We start from the raw sequence: 13,843 nt of genomic DNA, 5'->3' as shown, positions 1-13,843 counted from the left end.
CTGATCTTATTACATCACCTCTGGATGGCGACTCAGCCTTTTGTTGGCTGTTAAAAAGACTCCTTAGCCCATTGTTTTCTGAAGTCCCTAAAAATTCTGAGGCTAGGTTTCCTAATGTCAAGTTCTCATCAATATACATCTACTTTCAGGGCTCTCCAGGGAGGGATCCACCCATTAGCAGTCTTTTGACAAATATGGGAGAATACTCTCTTTCCCTTGTTCTTCTCTTACAATCTACAGGGCCCCAAAAGGTTTTTTAGCTTCGCTGACAAAAGACAGATGAACAAGAGAATGGAATACAAATGCATTTAATGTGAGTTCTCCTTGCCATGAAATCTTTATCAGGGAAAGAAGATTCAATACTTTTAGTTGAAGGGGAAAAATTGCTGAAAGATGCGATCTAAGCCAAAGGATCTGAATCAAGTTTGGGGAATTGGGGACCTTGGCGCAGTCTGTTCTTTGAAATTCCTCATGGTCTCCTTGAGTCTCGGTGATAAGGGTGGTCTCTTTGTACATCTGGGCAGAGCCTCTTTCACCTCTGGCTCTCATGACTTGCTTCTCAAACAAAGAGGTTGGAAAATACCAGTTTAAATGTTTTATGTGCCCAAGAACTGAATTTTGAAGTAACCCTTTTTAGGGTGAATGGGCTTGGGTTACACCTGGCTGTATTTAGGAAATACTGGGGCCGGGCGGTGGCGCTGGAGGTAAGGTGCCTGCCTTACCTGCGCTAGCCTAGGACGGACCGCGGTTCGATCCCCCGGCGTCCCATATGGTCCCCCAAGAAGCCAGGAGCAACTTCTGAGCGCATAGCCAGGAGTAACCCCTGAGCGTCACAGGGTGTGGCCCAAAAACCAAAAAAAAAAAAAAAAAAAAAAAAAAAGGAATACTACAGACTCTGGATGAGAGATTTTTCCTGGTGGTGCTCAAAAGATACAATGTAGTGCTGGTGTCAAACCTTGGTTTGACACATGCAAGGTAAAGACCCAACTTGTACTATGGCACTAGCCCAGGCACCCTATTTTGAAGCGGCATGCTTGAAAGCTGTGCTAGATTACTACTACCTGTCATACTATAGTAGATGAAACTCTGTTGGCATCAAATATTTGAAACTCAATTTTAGTATGTGAAATTATGAAAATATAACAAATCTGTAAGTAAATGGAGTCCACAGTCATTTATGAAAACACTCTGTAGTATGTCTCAGCACCTAATCCATATTAAAATTATATAAAGGAGTTTCCTTTATTTTTATTTTGGGCATCTATAGACATGCGCAGGGGCCCTGGGGCCACTCTTCCCACAATTCAGTTCTCAGAGGGGCTAAGTGATGCTAGGGGTTAAACTCAGGTCCTTGCATGCAACCACGTGCTCCTAGGTATGCAAGGCATATATCCAATTCCTTAAATTATCTTTCTGTTGCCAGTTTTTTTTTTAACTTTTAAAAGAGTCATTTTACTAATTGCTCAAAAGTAAGCATAATCAACCTTCCACCAACTAACCGACCACCTATCACCTTTCCTTAACCTCCTGCACCTTATATCTCATGCCCTATGTTTTTTCCTTTCAGGTACCCTCAGTTCTGCTGTTAATGTTTATGGGCTTGTTTTTTTTATTTCAGCCACTCCTCAATTGTATGTTCACTGCAGGCTAATTTGAATAACTATTTTTTACTTCTGGACTTATTTTTTTTCTTGCATAATATCCTTTAGTTCTTGCTATTTTGATTTCCATTTTACCCACTCTAATCTTTTTTTTTTATTTGAATCTACTGTGACCAGCTATCACAATTTCCTTATTTGTATTTATATACTTTGCTTGTTTCTGTATCTAAGCAGTGGTAGAGCTAAGTTTTTAAATGAAAAGAAAATGTCCATCTTGACTTTTTTCCAAGTTTATGTTCTCTTTTGAATATGTATACTCTGTCTCTTTCCTCTTCCCTCACATCTCAAATTTATTTTACTAAAATTATTTGATTCTCTAAAACATATATCATATTTTCTAAATCATTCAGGCTAACTACAGACTAGGTTCAAGTCAAGGCCCCTAATAAATGTTCTCTTACTAGAACCTAGATTTGGTCTCATGACAGTATGCTTCAAGGGTAGAGACACCGCATAACTCTTAGGCCAAGGAAATTTATTTTCTCATTACCCCCAAAGTTTACTGAATCTATGCAAAACAAAAACAAAAACTAAAAAAGCACTTGCGACATCTGCCTCCCTCTTTTCTCTTTTTTTTTTTAAATTTTATTTATATTTATAGCTTCTAGATAGGAGCCCCTGTCTTTTTTTATTTTTTTAATAGAACTATAGAACATGAATCATCTGGTTCTGCCTCACACTTATATGTCTCCCTACAAAAAGTGGATGTGATGCAGGGGACAAATAGTCCCAGGAGCATAGAGTGGAAATAAAAAATGGTCAGCCCTAAATACTCAAACCACTGTCAAAGACAGTAGATTCAAGAGACCCAAACTATAACAAGCTATACACAAAGGGACCTGTTACGGTAGCAGTCTAGGGGGCTAAGGTTGGAGGTATGGAATGCATGCTGGGAACTATTGTGGAGGGAGGTCAACACTGGTGGTGAGAAAGGCCCTAATTCACTGTCACTGTTACTGAAATATGACTGTGAAAGACTGTTAAAAAAAAAAAAAGTATTCTCTTAGAAAACTGTTATGTTTAGGGCACAGCTATAGGGTTTTTACCTGGCACACAAACGAACCAGGACCGATGGTGGTTAGAATTCCAGCAGCCCATATGGCCACCCCAAGCCAAAAGTAATTTCTGACTAGAGCAGGAATAACCCCTGAGCATCACCAGATGTGGCCCCAAAACAAAAACAAAAACAAAAAAGAAAGGAAGAAAAAAGAAAGCTGTTATGTTTATTGATGCACCTAAATAACAATGAATTGCAGCTCAAAAAAATTGAGAGTACATGGGGGCTGGAGAGATAGCACAGTGGTAGGGCATATGCCTTGCACATCGCTGACCCAGGACAGACCTAGGTTCCATTCGCTGCATCCCAAATGGTCCATTGAGCCTGCCAGAATTAATCTCTGAGCGTAGAGCCAGGAGTAATCCCTGAATGTCTCTAGGTGTGACAAAAATAAAATAAATAAATAAATAAACAAACAAACAAATAAAAATTTGAGAGTACAGTGGGAGAAAATTTGAGATACATTTTTTTTTTGGTAGCTGTAGGTTGTAGACACAAACTGCTCTCTTTCTTTTTCAAATGTGAATTTTCCTTCAGGGTTTCCAGCAAGGAATTGCAGTTCTTGACACCCATGGCAGATAGAACATGGAGTAAGGAATCCCAGTTGTCTCTAGCTGCAGATTTGATTCATCCTGAGTCTTGATGCCTTTTATTTTCTTAGCAGACAATGGAAGTGCTTCTGAGTAGTGCTATAATGAACACCATTAGCTCTATCCCAAAGCAGTGTTTAAACAGGCAGAGAAGTCCATTTCTTGGTGGCAAAGCACAGACATTTCCTGCCCACATCATCACTGACTTGAGTCTGGACAGGGAGTTAAACTCCAAGAAAATCTCCAACTTGACCATATTGGAATCTCTGAGGAATTGTGAGGGCTTGACTCTCACATTGAGGCTGGAGGTCTGAGACATTAGCTTCACTGTTGAAAGTTCTCAGAACCATTGTCTGAATTGATCATACAGTGGTGGAATACTTTGCCTTGTTTGTAGCCATCAGTGTTTAAGTTGATGCTTTTGGTATACAGAGACACTGCACCACCACAACCACAAAGTGCCTATAACTGCTACTGTTGACATTTCAATGATTCAACCCATTATTTTCCTGTCATGTCCCCCTTACTTAACTGCTTCCATCTCCCGTCCTCCCTCTCTTCTACTAATGATAAAAGAAAAAAATAGATCTACAAATTTCTTGTCTTCAAGTTTTCTAATCCATTTTTTGTTTGTTTGTTTTTGAGACACACCCGGCGGTGCTCAGGGGTTACTCCTGGCTGTCTGCTCAGAAATAGCTCCTGGCAGGCAAGGGGACCATATGGGACACCGGGATTCGAACCAACCACCTTAGGTCCTGGATCGACTGCTTGCAAGGCAAACACCGCTGTGCTATATCTCCGGGCCCTCCTAATCTATTATTTTACTGCTTTTTTACTACTACTACCACTACTCCTTCTACTATAATCTGGTTTACAATAATGTTAATGTTTATGCTTTAGATGTTTCATATACTGTACCACATCTATCACACAATTGCTTATATCCCTCTTCCAGAAATCACATAACATATATATATATATTGAAATGTATAATGGCATATACAGTGAAAAGGATATTATAAAAAGGTATTATAAGTGTGTATAAAGGTATATATCTAGGGCTGGAGCGGTGGCACAACAGTTGGATGTTTGCCTTGCATGTGGCTGACTTAGGACAGATTGCAATTTGATCCCCCGGCTTCCCATATGGTCTCCCAAGCCAGGAACAATTTCTGAGCCCAAAGCCAGTAGTAACTCCTGAGCATCACTGGGTGTGGCCCCCAAACAAAACAAAACAAAAGGTTATCTATCTATCTATCTATCTATCTATCTATCTATCTATCTATCTGTCTGTCTGTCTGTCTGTCTGTCTGTCTGTCTGTCTGTCTATCTATCTATTTTCTATCTTTCTTTTCTTTCTTTCTTTCTTTCTTTTCTTTCTTTCTTTCTTTCTTTCTTTCTTTCTTTCTTTCTTTCTTTCTTTCTTTCTTTCTTTCTTTCTTTCTTCTTCTTTCTTTCTTTCTTTCTTTCTTTCTTTCTTTCTTTCTTTCTTTCTTTCTTTCTTTCTCTCTCTCTCTCTCTCTCTCTTTCTTCCTTCCTTCCTTCCTTCCTTCCTTCCTTCCTTCTTCCTTCCTTCCTTCCTTCCTTCCTTCCTTCCTTCCTTCCTTCCTTCCTTCCTTCTTTCCTTCCTTCCTTCCTTCCTTTTCTTTCCTTTCCTTTCCTTTCTTCTTCCTTTCTTCCCTCCTTCCTTCCTTTCTTTCTTTCTTTCTTTCTTTCTTTCTTTCTTTCTTTCTTTCTTTCTTTCTTTCTTTCTTTCTTTCTTTCTTTCTTTCTTTCTATGACTTGCAAATAACTCTAGTGATATAGTTTATCTTTTAAACTGCAGGGGATGGGACAGAGTGATACTGGGAAGAAATGGTTAGCACAGATCAATAACAGACATTAGGAATCTCTCTCTGGTGTTTCATCTGAATTTGCCAGATTCCCTGCTAAGAGCTTACATGCAATTATCTAATTTCATCTTCACAACCACCTTCTAATACAGATGTTGTTAATAGCCAGTTTACATAGGTGGCTGAGCTGGAATTTGAACCTGAACTCTTATTTGTTCCTCCTTCTATTTAATGATAGCAAAGGCTTAATTCAGGTGGCCCCGAGGTTACCTTGCCGATCCTTCATTCTTAGGACTCAAATAGAAAGATGCAATTACCTGGGCTACTTTTCTGGCTTAGTCTTCTAAACCTCTGTTTGGGGCAATATTTTAGGTTAATTATCAGTACTCTAAAGCTTTTAGAATTACACACAACACCTTAAATACACTGACATTTTAAAATAAAAAATTAACCATTGGGAACTAGACATCATTCTTTTTTCCTGTGACCTGAGCTTTGGTGTTATAATAGGAATTCACTAACAATATTGTCATCAAAAGAGCCTCCCTGAAGAATTAGGAGAGTCATATATTCTTTGTAATTGCTGTTTTCCTAGTTAAATTAATCTCCATTTGTTTACCCACTACAGAGGTTTAATTACATTTAATTAGTCCATGTTTTATAATTTTCATTGTCTTTTATTTCTTATTTTATTGTCCATTTTGTTAGATGGCCAATATGTGTTGTACTTTTTCAGTTACATCAACAGAGTTCTTTAAGTGCAGATGTCCCTCAATAACTACCCAGAATGTCAAGGAATTTTAATGTTTATGGATTTCTGACATTTTGATGAAGAGCAATCATTTATTGTGTGTGCAACAGTCCTGAATTCTTACTGCTTTATCAAAAGAATGAATGTATACTTAAGTTTTTTTTTCTTTTTATTTTAGGAATTACAACACAGTAAACCAGAAAGAGGTAAGAATAGATCTTTTGAATGCTTTCAGTCTCATAGGATGAGTAAGTAGCCTTTGGAGTAACATGGTTTCTTTCATTTCTAGTGATATTGGAAATTCCACGGGCTGATATGACCAGAAGAAATAAGCCTGATACTCAGCCCTTTGCTCATCTCACAATTAATGCCACTGACATTCCCTCAGGTGAGTTTCATTTGCATCAAAAGTAATTTATTAGCCCATTTAAATACTCAATCTATTACTTGCCTTTGTCTAAATGTCTATGAGTCTTAACATCTAGGCCAGTAAAGAAATCATTTCATTTTCAGTCAATTATCCATCATGTCAGAATGGACATCATCACTATTTTATTTTCAGATTATCAAAGGTATATTTTCTTTAAAAGACTACCAGATGACAGTACAGAACTGAGATGACAATCCCTAGTAAAGCTCATTTTTTTTCTTGCCATAATGTAAGTTGGCAATACCCAGAGACCCTTTGTACATGAATTCATGCTGGCCATTATAAATGAAGTTTTCTCATACAACGCTCCATGGAGGACACAAGATCATGTATTGAAAGCAGTAATCTTCTAGGAAATGAGGTGCTCTTTCTCCTGTCTAAGGATCTATGCTCTCTAGTAAGAATTAACTCAATGCTGTGAAATCCTGATTATCTTCTGGAAATAAAGAATCTCAGAGCTTTAACCCTCCATCTACCTGAATTTACCAGTTGTTATATCATATAATATATCATATATATCAAATATCATATATATCAAATAATCATATAATATATACTGATATACCTACTCTACCTTGGGAAAGCTGAACATGAAAAGAACATTAAGATAAAGAGTGACAATTAAACATTATTGTTGTTATACTATTTCTGAACACTATGTTCATTTTGCTCTGTGTTCACTTTTTCTAATCTTCATGACACCTCTTCATGGTAGTGATCACCATTCAGATTGTGCAAACAGGGAAGCCAAAATTCATGAAGCCCTTGTTATCTGCCCGAAGTCAGAGGTAGTGTCAGGTTTAGAAGCCATGTTCCATTCTGGATAATTCACAAGGTCATGATTTTTATACTCAAAGTTATCTTAGAAGTTGGCAATGGACTTTATTGAAAAGGAAATAAAACCAGAGTTCTTCTTTTCCTTGAGTAGATTACCTCTAGGGCCCTAGAGTCTGACTTCCTGGTTTAAGGTTTTTCTGTTCTACTTCTGGCCATGTAACATTGTCCAAATCATGGAAATCATTTGGGCATCTACTTTTTCATAAGGATGGGAATAGTACTATGTCATAAGGAAGCTCTAAAGATTTAGTAAGATCATGTAGTAAGTGCCCATAGGGAAAATGGCATAATAAAGTAAGTCTTATGTGAATGCAATTTAAGATTATTATATGAATTTAATTAACTATTATATTGCATTTGATTTTAAAAATGGTATAACAGGGCATAAGAGATAGCAAAGCATTTGTAGTAGGGCATTTGCCTTGCAAGCAGCTGATCCAGGATGGACAGTGGTTTGAATTCCAGCATCCCATATGGTCCCCTTTGCCTGCCAGGAGCCATTTCTGAGCACAGAGCCAGGAGTAACACACACCACCGGGTGTGACCCAAAAACAAAAACAAAAAACAAAAAACAAAAAAAGAATGGTATAACATATATTTTCTTAGAGTTTAAAATGACCCAAGCTTTATTTTATTTATTTAATATATATTTTTTGGTTTGGGGGCCATATCTGGTGGCGCTCAGGGCTTACTCCTGGTTCTATGCTCAAAGATCACACCTAGCAATACTCAGAGAACCATAAGAAGTAAAAGGGATGAGCTGGGGTTGTCTAAATGTAAGACATGTGCCCTAATTACTGTTCTATCTCTCAGATGCTCAAAATCCAAGTTTTTATTTAATGTTTCGAAGCCACTATCATAGCATGAATCATGAGGAGATTTTTTTCCAACTCAAGACATAGGAGAGTAAAAACCCAACTCCTTGGTTCATCAAAGATTTTTGAAACTACATCCTATACTAGCTATAAATTTCATAATGAGCAGATTTTTCTCCTAGATGTGTTTGTGTGTTTTGTGGTGAAGCTACCCTGAGTTTTGGAGTGTAGAACATTACATGTTAGCAGAGGCAATTAAATTAATACTGCTCTATCAGCTGTGTGTGCTCTGAGTGCTCTGAATTTATCTTTTCATTTCATTTTAAATGGCATATAATAAATATTGCATTAGACTATGTGCCAAAGTCTGTTTGGCAATACAAGCATGATTAGTTATAAAACTCTTTCTTCAGGCACCTACCTTCAAATCATTGCCAAAGAAGAAGGCAAAATGCCTGGTTGTTTTCCAGTGGTTATAAAGTTTGAAGCTGAGTTGAAATAAGTTTCTGTATACTTCTGTTTAGAGAAAAATAGAATCTATTTCTCTCCCAGTTTGAGGCTGTATTGAATAATTAGAGGAAGATCGCTTTAATTGTGTATGCTCTTTTCAAGACCTAGCTTACACTTTATTATGCAAAAGCAAGAATATGTTGTGGGGTATCTGTTAACTTAGGCATTTTGGAAGGCAACTATGCTTACTAATATACCACCAGTGCAACTAACTTAGCCGTTTTGAAAGCTCCTTGATGACAATGAAGTTCTATGGAGTTAGAATGCATGATTTATATGGGAGTGGGTGATGGTGCTCAGGTTTTTTGGACAGGTTTTCTGCCTCAAACAGAAGTGACCATGGGTGCTGGGGAGGTCATCAGCCAGCCTCATTAGTCATAGAAAGCCAGGTTTTTCATGTGAGGTCTACTAATTTAATTGCAATGTATTTTCCTCATCTTTCTCATTTTGTCTTTTTCTTGACACATCTCCTTTACTCTAATGATTTTTCTCCCTTTGGCTTTAAATGTGCTACACAGTTCTTGCTTTTCTCTAGCAGGTTTCCTCACTAACAGTATTCCCTTCTCTCAGCTCATCCACATTCAATATAAGTCCTCCCTGTCCACTGGTCCTCTGTCCCAGAACCTCACTGGGCTAAGCTCACTCGAGTGCCAAGGAATTTCATTTGTGTAGCATTCACTTAAACTGAAATTTTGTTGAGTGGTTTGTGACTTGCAGACATAAAAATGTTATATTTTTTATGTCTTTCTCTACTTTGTGGCCATTGACTCATAATACACTGCTGATATAATTCTTCATTAGAGACAGAGTGAAAGTCCATGAAAAGCACCACACACATTAATTGAAGAACTAGTTCACTGAATAGATAAGTGAATTGATGAATGAATACAAATATAGATATAATGGGCTGGATTTGTGTCAACAGTTGAGTTTATGCCTGTAGAGTGAGACTCTTGGTTCCATCTTTGGCACTCCAAAAATAAAACAAACCAACAAGATATATGATTGGTTGAAAATAAGGATGCCCATTCTATTTGGCCTCTGCTGCTGATGAGAGTTATATAGTTCAGGTTTCCTCTCATCTCCCATTTTAGTTTCTTTCCTTCCCAGGTCATGTCATGGATAGTCCTTGTTCTCACATTAGCTGATTCATCCTGTTCAGAAAATAGATTTAGACTTCAACCTAAATAATTAATCATTAGTCCTTACATTTCCTTTATTAATTGCCATCAGAGGAAATAAACTATAAGGCCAAATAACTGAAGATTTAAATCACAGGCAAAAATTGGGAAATTAAATAGATTAAGATAAAAAGCATCTTACTTTGTATTGCCTTTGTCAAAGGAGGCAGTTGTTAACCAATTCAGAAGGATTACTAGTATTTACAAGATGTGGTAAATTGATAATTCTAGTCTCATCTTGACTCATTTGGAACCATGAGATGATCTTTATGTTTGTGATACTTTGATTGAAGATGACATGGGGTTGACTTCCTGTGAGGAAAAAAAGATGGATACTATAGGCCTTATCTCCCTTAAAGGCTTCTTTGGCTTGCTATAATATCCTGTAAGTAAGACATTGGATTAAGGAAATATTCCACCCATGGACATAGAGGGACTGAAACCTAGATTACTGGCCTTTGCAGGGCTGCCTATTGAACTGTGCACTCTAGCTTAAACCTGTTGCAGTTTTCTTTTTTGCATCACCCCTTGATTGTTTCTTGCACCAGCCTGATTTTTGGTTTATTGTTGTTGTTTTGGGGCCAAACCCAATAGTCTTCAGGGGTTACTCCTGACTCTGTGCTCAGAAATTATTTCTTGCATGCTCTGGGACCATACAGGATGCTGAGGATCAAATCTGGGTTAGACCATTCAAGGCAGTCACACTACCTACTGTACTATTGCTCTGGCCCCTAGACCAACTTGTTATGAAGATCTCTAGGCCTTATTGAAGCTACTGAGTGGCACTCCAGAGATGAAAAGTACTTCCTTTTTTTTTTTTTAATTCTATAGAGTAGTTGAAGATACTCAGGGTTCTCCAAGATTCAAGCAGTCTGGGAAGGTAGCTTGTATAAGTTTCTGATTCTGCAAGTATTTTTCAATGACAAAGTCTCATCAAAAGCTTTCCAGTTTTTTTAAAGCAGACCTGTGGGCTCCCCTTTTAAAGAGAGTCCTTGGATTAGTTTCTTTGAGGGCTTAGGTAGTAAAAAAAAAAATGTCTCCTAGATGCATACATTTTAAATCCACTCAAAAAGTGCTCAGCTCTGTTTTGCCTTGTTAATATCTTAACAGATGACAAACTTAACTTTGCCTAAGTGCCTGGAGAGAAACATGTTTATGGATTTTACACTGTCTAACAAGTTTTTCCCTCATTAGCCAATATTTTTTTCCATTTGGATAAGAGGTGTCCATACAAATATCAATGATAATTTATTCTGTTTTTAAAATGTATTTCTGATTTTTTAATACATCTATGAAAATAGATTTGAACTTTTAAGAGCATTGGAGACTGCTGATGGAGAAAATACTGTAAAACTTTTATTGCCCTAGAAAGTGTTTCCTTTGCATTGTCATATTTCAACTCGGTAAAGGAACTGAAGGAAGATTCCTAATAATCCATGGAGATTTTATGACACTCTGATCACAGGAATTGAATGTAATTGTGAAAATGGAGAGTGCAACACCAAGAATATTTATTTGCTGAACTTCTCTGGGAGAAGCTGGGAGTCATTTGTGTTATTAGAGGAGGTAAAAAGAGATAATGATGAGAATAGAGTTTAAGAGTTCAACCTGATAAAATTTGTGACTCGGATCTTTGCATCCTGTATAAATGAACTTTTCTCCATGAGTTAGAGAGGTGGAATTACATGAAGACCGGCAGTTCTTTTCTGTTCCTTGATTCTTGCTTTTCTCTCTCTGGCTCATTGTCTTTCTTCAATGTGGAGTAGATTTTCTGCTTCTTTTGACTCTACCATATTTCATCTCAGTTCTCAAATATAGAAGCAACTTAGAAAAAGATTCTTGATGTCTCTTGCAGGAAAAATTTCTCTCTTTCCTTTGGATTCCTATGGCAATTATCAATATCTTTCTTTTCTCAGGGTTGTTTTCTGCTTCTTATATGAACAATATGAAGACATCTTTAGTATACTGTAGACTTCATGAGGGTAGGTCACATGAGATTGGTTCCTTGTAGTCTCTCATGCACCTAGTACAGAGCAGAGTGCAGCTAGTGTATTTTCCTCTCAGATAATTATTTTGAGAAGCTGCTGGAATAATGGCTACTATTTGTCTGCATTTTACTGAAAAAGCATAGGCTAGGGGGAGGAGTGAAAGCACAGTGGTAGGGCATTTGCCTTGCATGTGGCTAACCCAGGATGGACCTCGATTTCATCCCCAGTGTCCCATATGGTCCCTAAAGTCAGGAGCGATTTCTGAGCATGTAGCCAGGAATAACCCCTGAGCATCACTGGGTGTGGCCCAAAAGCAAAAAAAGAAAACAGCATTGGCTAGTGGAAATATGTTTCTCATTGAAGAAATAGATTTTAAACCACGTGTCTCTCCTCTCTTCAGGTTCCCACAAGGTGAGTCTGTCCTCTTGGTACTACAACCGAGGATGGGCCAAGATCTCCAACATGACTTTCAGCAATGGAAAATTAATAGTTAACCAAGATGGCTTTTATTACATCTATGCCAACATTTGTTTTCGATATCATGAAACTTCAGGCAACCTGGCTTCAGAGTATCTTCAGTTGATGGTTTATGTCATTAAAACCAGTATTAAAATTCCGAGTTCTCAAACCCTAATGAAAGGAGGAAGCACCAAAAACTGGTCAGGAAATTCTGAATTCCATTTTTATTCCATAAACGTTGGAGGATTCTTTAAGCTACGGTCTGGTGAGGAAATAAGTATTGAAGTCTCCAACCCTTCACTACTTGATCCAGATCAAGATGCAACATACTTTGGGGCTTTTAAAGTTCGAGACATAGAGTGAAGCCAGTATTGTGGAATAATTGACATATGTTTTCTAGGATGTATGGAGAACTTACTTTTAATAAGCCAGAAAAGACATATAGGTATGTGAGACTACTAAGAACACAACCATACAAGAAGACTGTGCAGCCTTTCGGCTCTGTTGAAAGCACATATATATGTACCAAGGGAAGATGTTGCACTCAGATAGTGTTAACTCTAAAGGCTTTCTTACACAATGGTTTTGTAAATTTTGTAATGAATTCCAAGAATTAAAGCAGATTGAGGCAATTATAATTGCTAAATGAAAACGGCAGTAGGACTATTGTGGATGGGGTGTTCAGTTTCTGGCTCTAGACCATGATTATATGCCACTATGCAGCGGACAGGATGAGGCTGTCACCTAATTGCAAATGAATCATTCTCTGAAGGGTTAAGTTCTTTTGGATTTTTACATCATGCTGGAACCTGCAAATATCAAGAAGAGAAATATAAGTATTTTTATATAATATCTAAAGTTATATTTCAGATGTAATGTTTTCTGTGCAAAGTATTGTAAATTATATTTGTGCTATAGTATTTGATTCAAAATATTTAAAAATATCTTGCTGTAGACATATTTAATGTTTTAAATGTACAGACATATTTAACTGGTGCACTTTGTAAATGCCCTGGGGGAATACTTGCAACTAAGGGAAACATTGTTGTTTGCTAATATCAATCGTATTATATTTCTTCATTCTTTTTAACTTTATAGATTTTTCAGACTTGTCAAGTCTATAAAAAAATGCAATGAATGCCTTGAATAATAAGCAGTATGTTGGCCACCAGGTACCTTTCAAATTTAGAAGTTAATTGACTTTAGAAAGCTGACATTGCCCAAAAAAGATACATAATGAACAACTGCAATCTTTCAAGTATTTATATAATTATTGGACAGGTGTTTTTTTCTACAAGTGCTGTAAATTTTAATTTTTAATGGATAAATTAACAGTGCCTTATCAGCAAAAAGGAAATATGATTTTAATGTTTAAAGTTATTTTATAATGTACAAAAATATCATTGCTTTTAAATGTAAAGTTTTTGGTTATGAAAATAAATTTATAAGAAAACTTACTCTCATTTTGTAGTCCTCTTTTATGTTACTATGTAATATGGTAATGTGATGTCTGTCTTTCCAAAGGTTACTGGGACAAATGTAGATTTAATTAAAAATTCAGAACAGATTCAATGAAACTAATGAACCTTGGAGTTTGAAAAATTATTTGCAAGAGATTTATATGCAAGAGTATAGCCAAATAGAAAACAGAAGCTTATTCACTTAGAAAGTTTATGTTTCTCTTATATTGGGAAAGAAAAATGGTGCTTTGCTCTCTTCATAATGTCCTGAA

General features: G+C 36.9%; 1 protein-coding gene across 1 annotated transcript in view; it reads left to right on the top strand.

The window, feature by feature from the left end:
* The window catches only part of TNFSF11 (TNF superfamily member 11), a 36,698-nt gene extending 24,224 nt beyond the window's left edge, over positions 1-12,474 (top strand). The window contains exons 3-5 of the mRNA XM_049778831.1: positions 6,070-6,082; positions 6,148-6,279; positions 12,053-12,474. Coding sequence (XP_049634788.1) covers positions 6,070-6,082; positions 6,148-6,279; positions 12,053-12,474 — 567 coding nt within the window. The remainder of the gene's footprint in view (positions 1-6,069; positions 6,083-6,147; positions 6,280-12,052) is intronic.
* The last annotated feature ends 1,369 nt before the right edge of the window (positions 12,475-13,843 follow it).

The sequence above is a fragment of the Suncus etruscus genome, chromosome 8 (genome assembly GCF_024139225.1).
Source record: "Suncus etruscus isolate mSunEtr1 chromosome 8, mSunEtr1.pri.cur, whole genome shotgun sequence".
NCBI lineage: Eukaryota > Metazoa > Chordata > Mammalia > Eulipotyphla > Soricidae > Suncus > Suncus etruscus.
The sequence above is the reverse complement of the archived record's forward strand: the minus strand, read 5'-3'. Positions and strand labels throughout refer to the sequence as shown.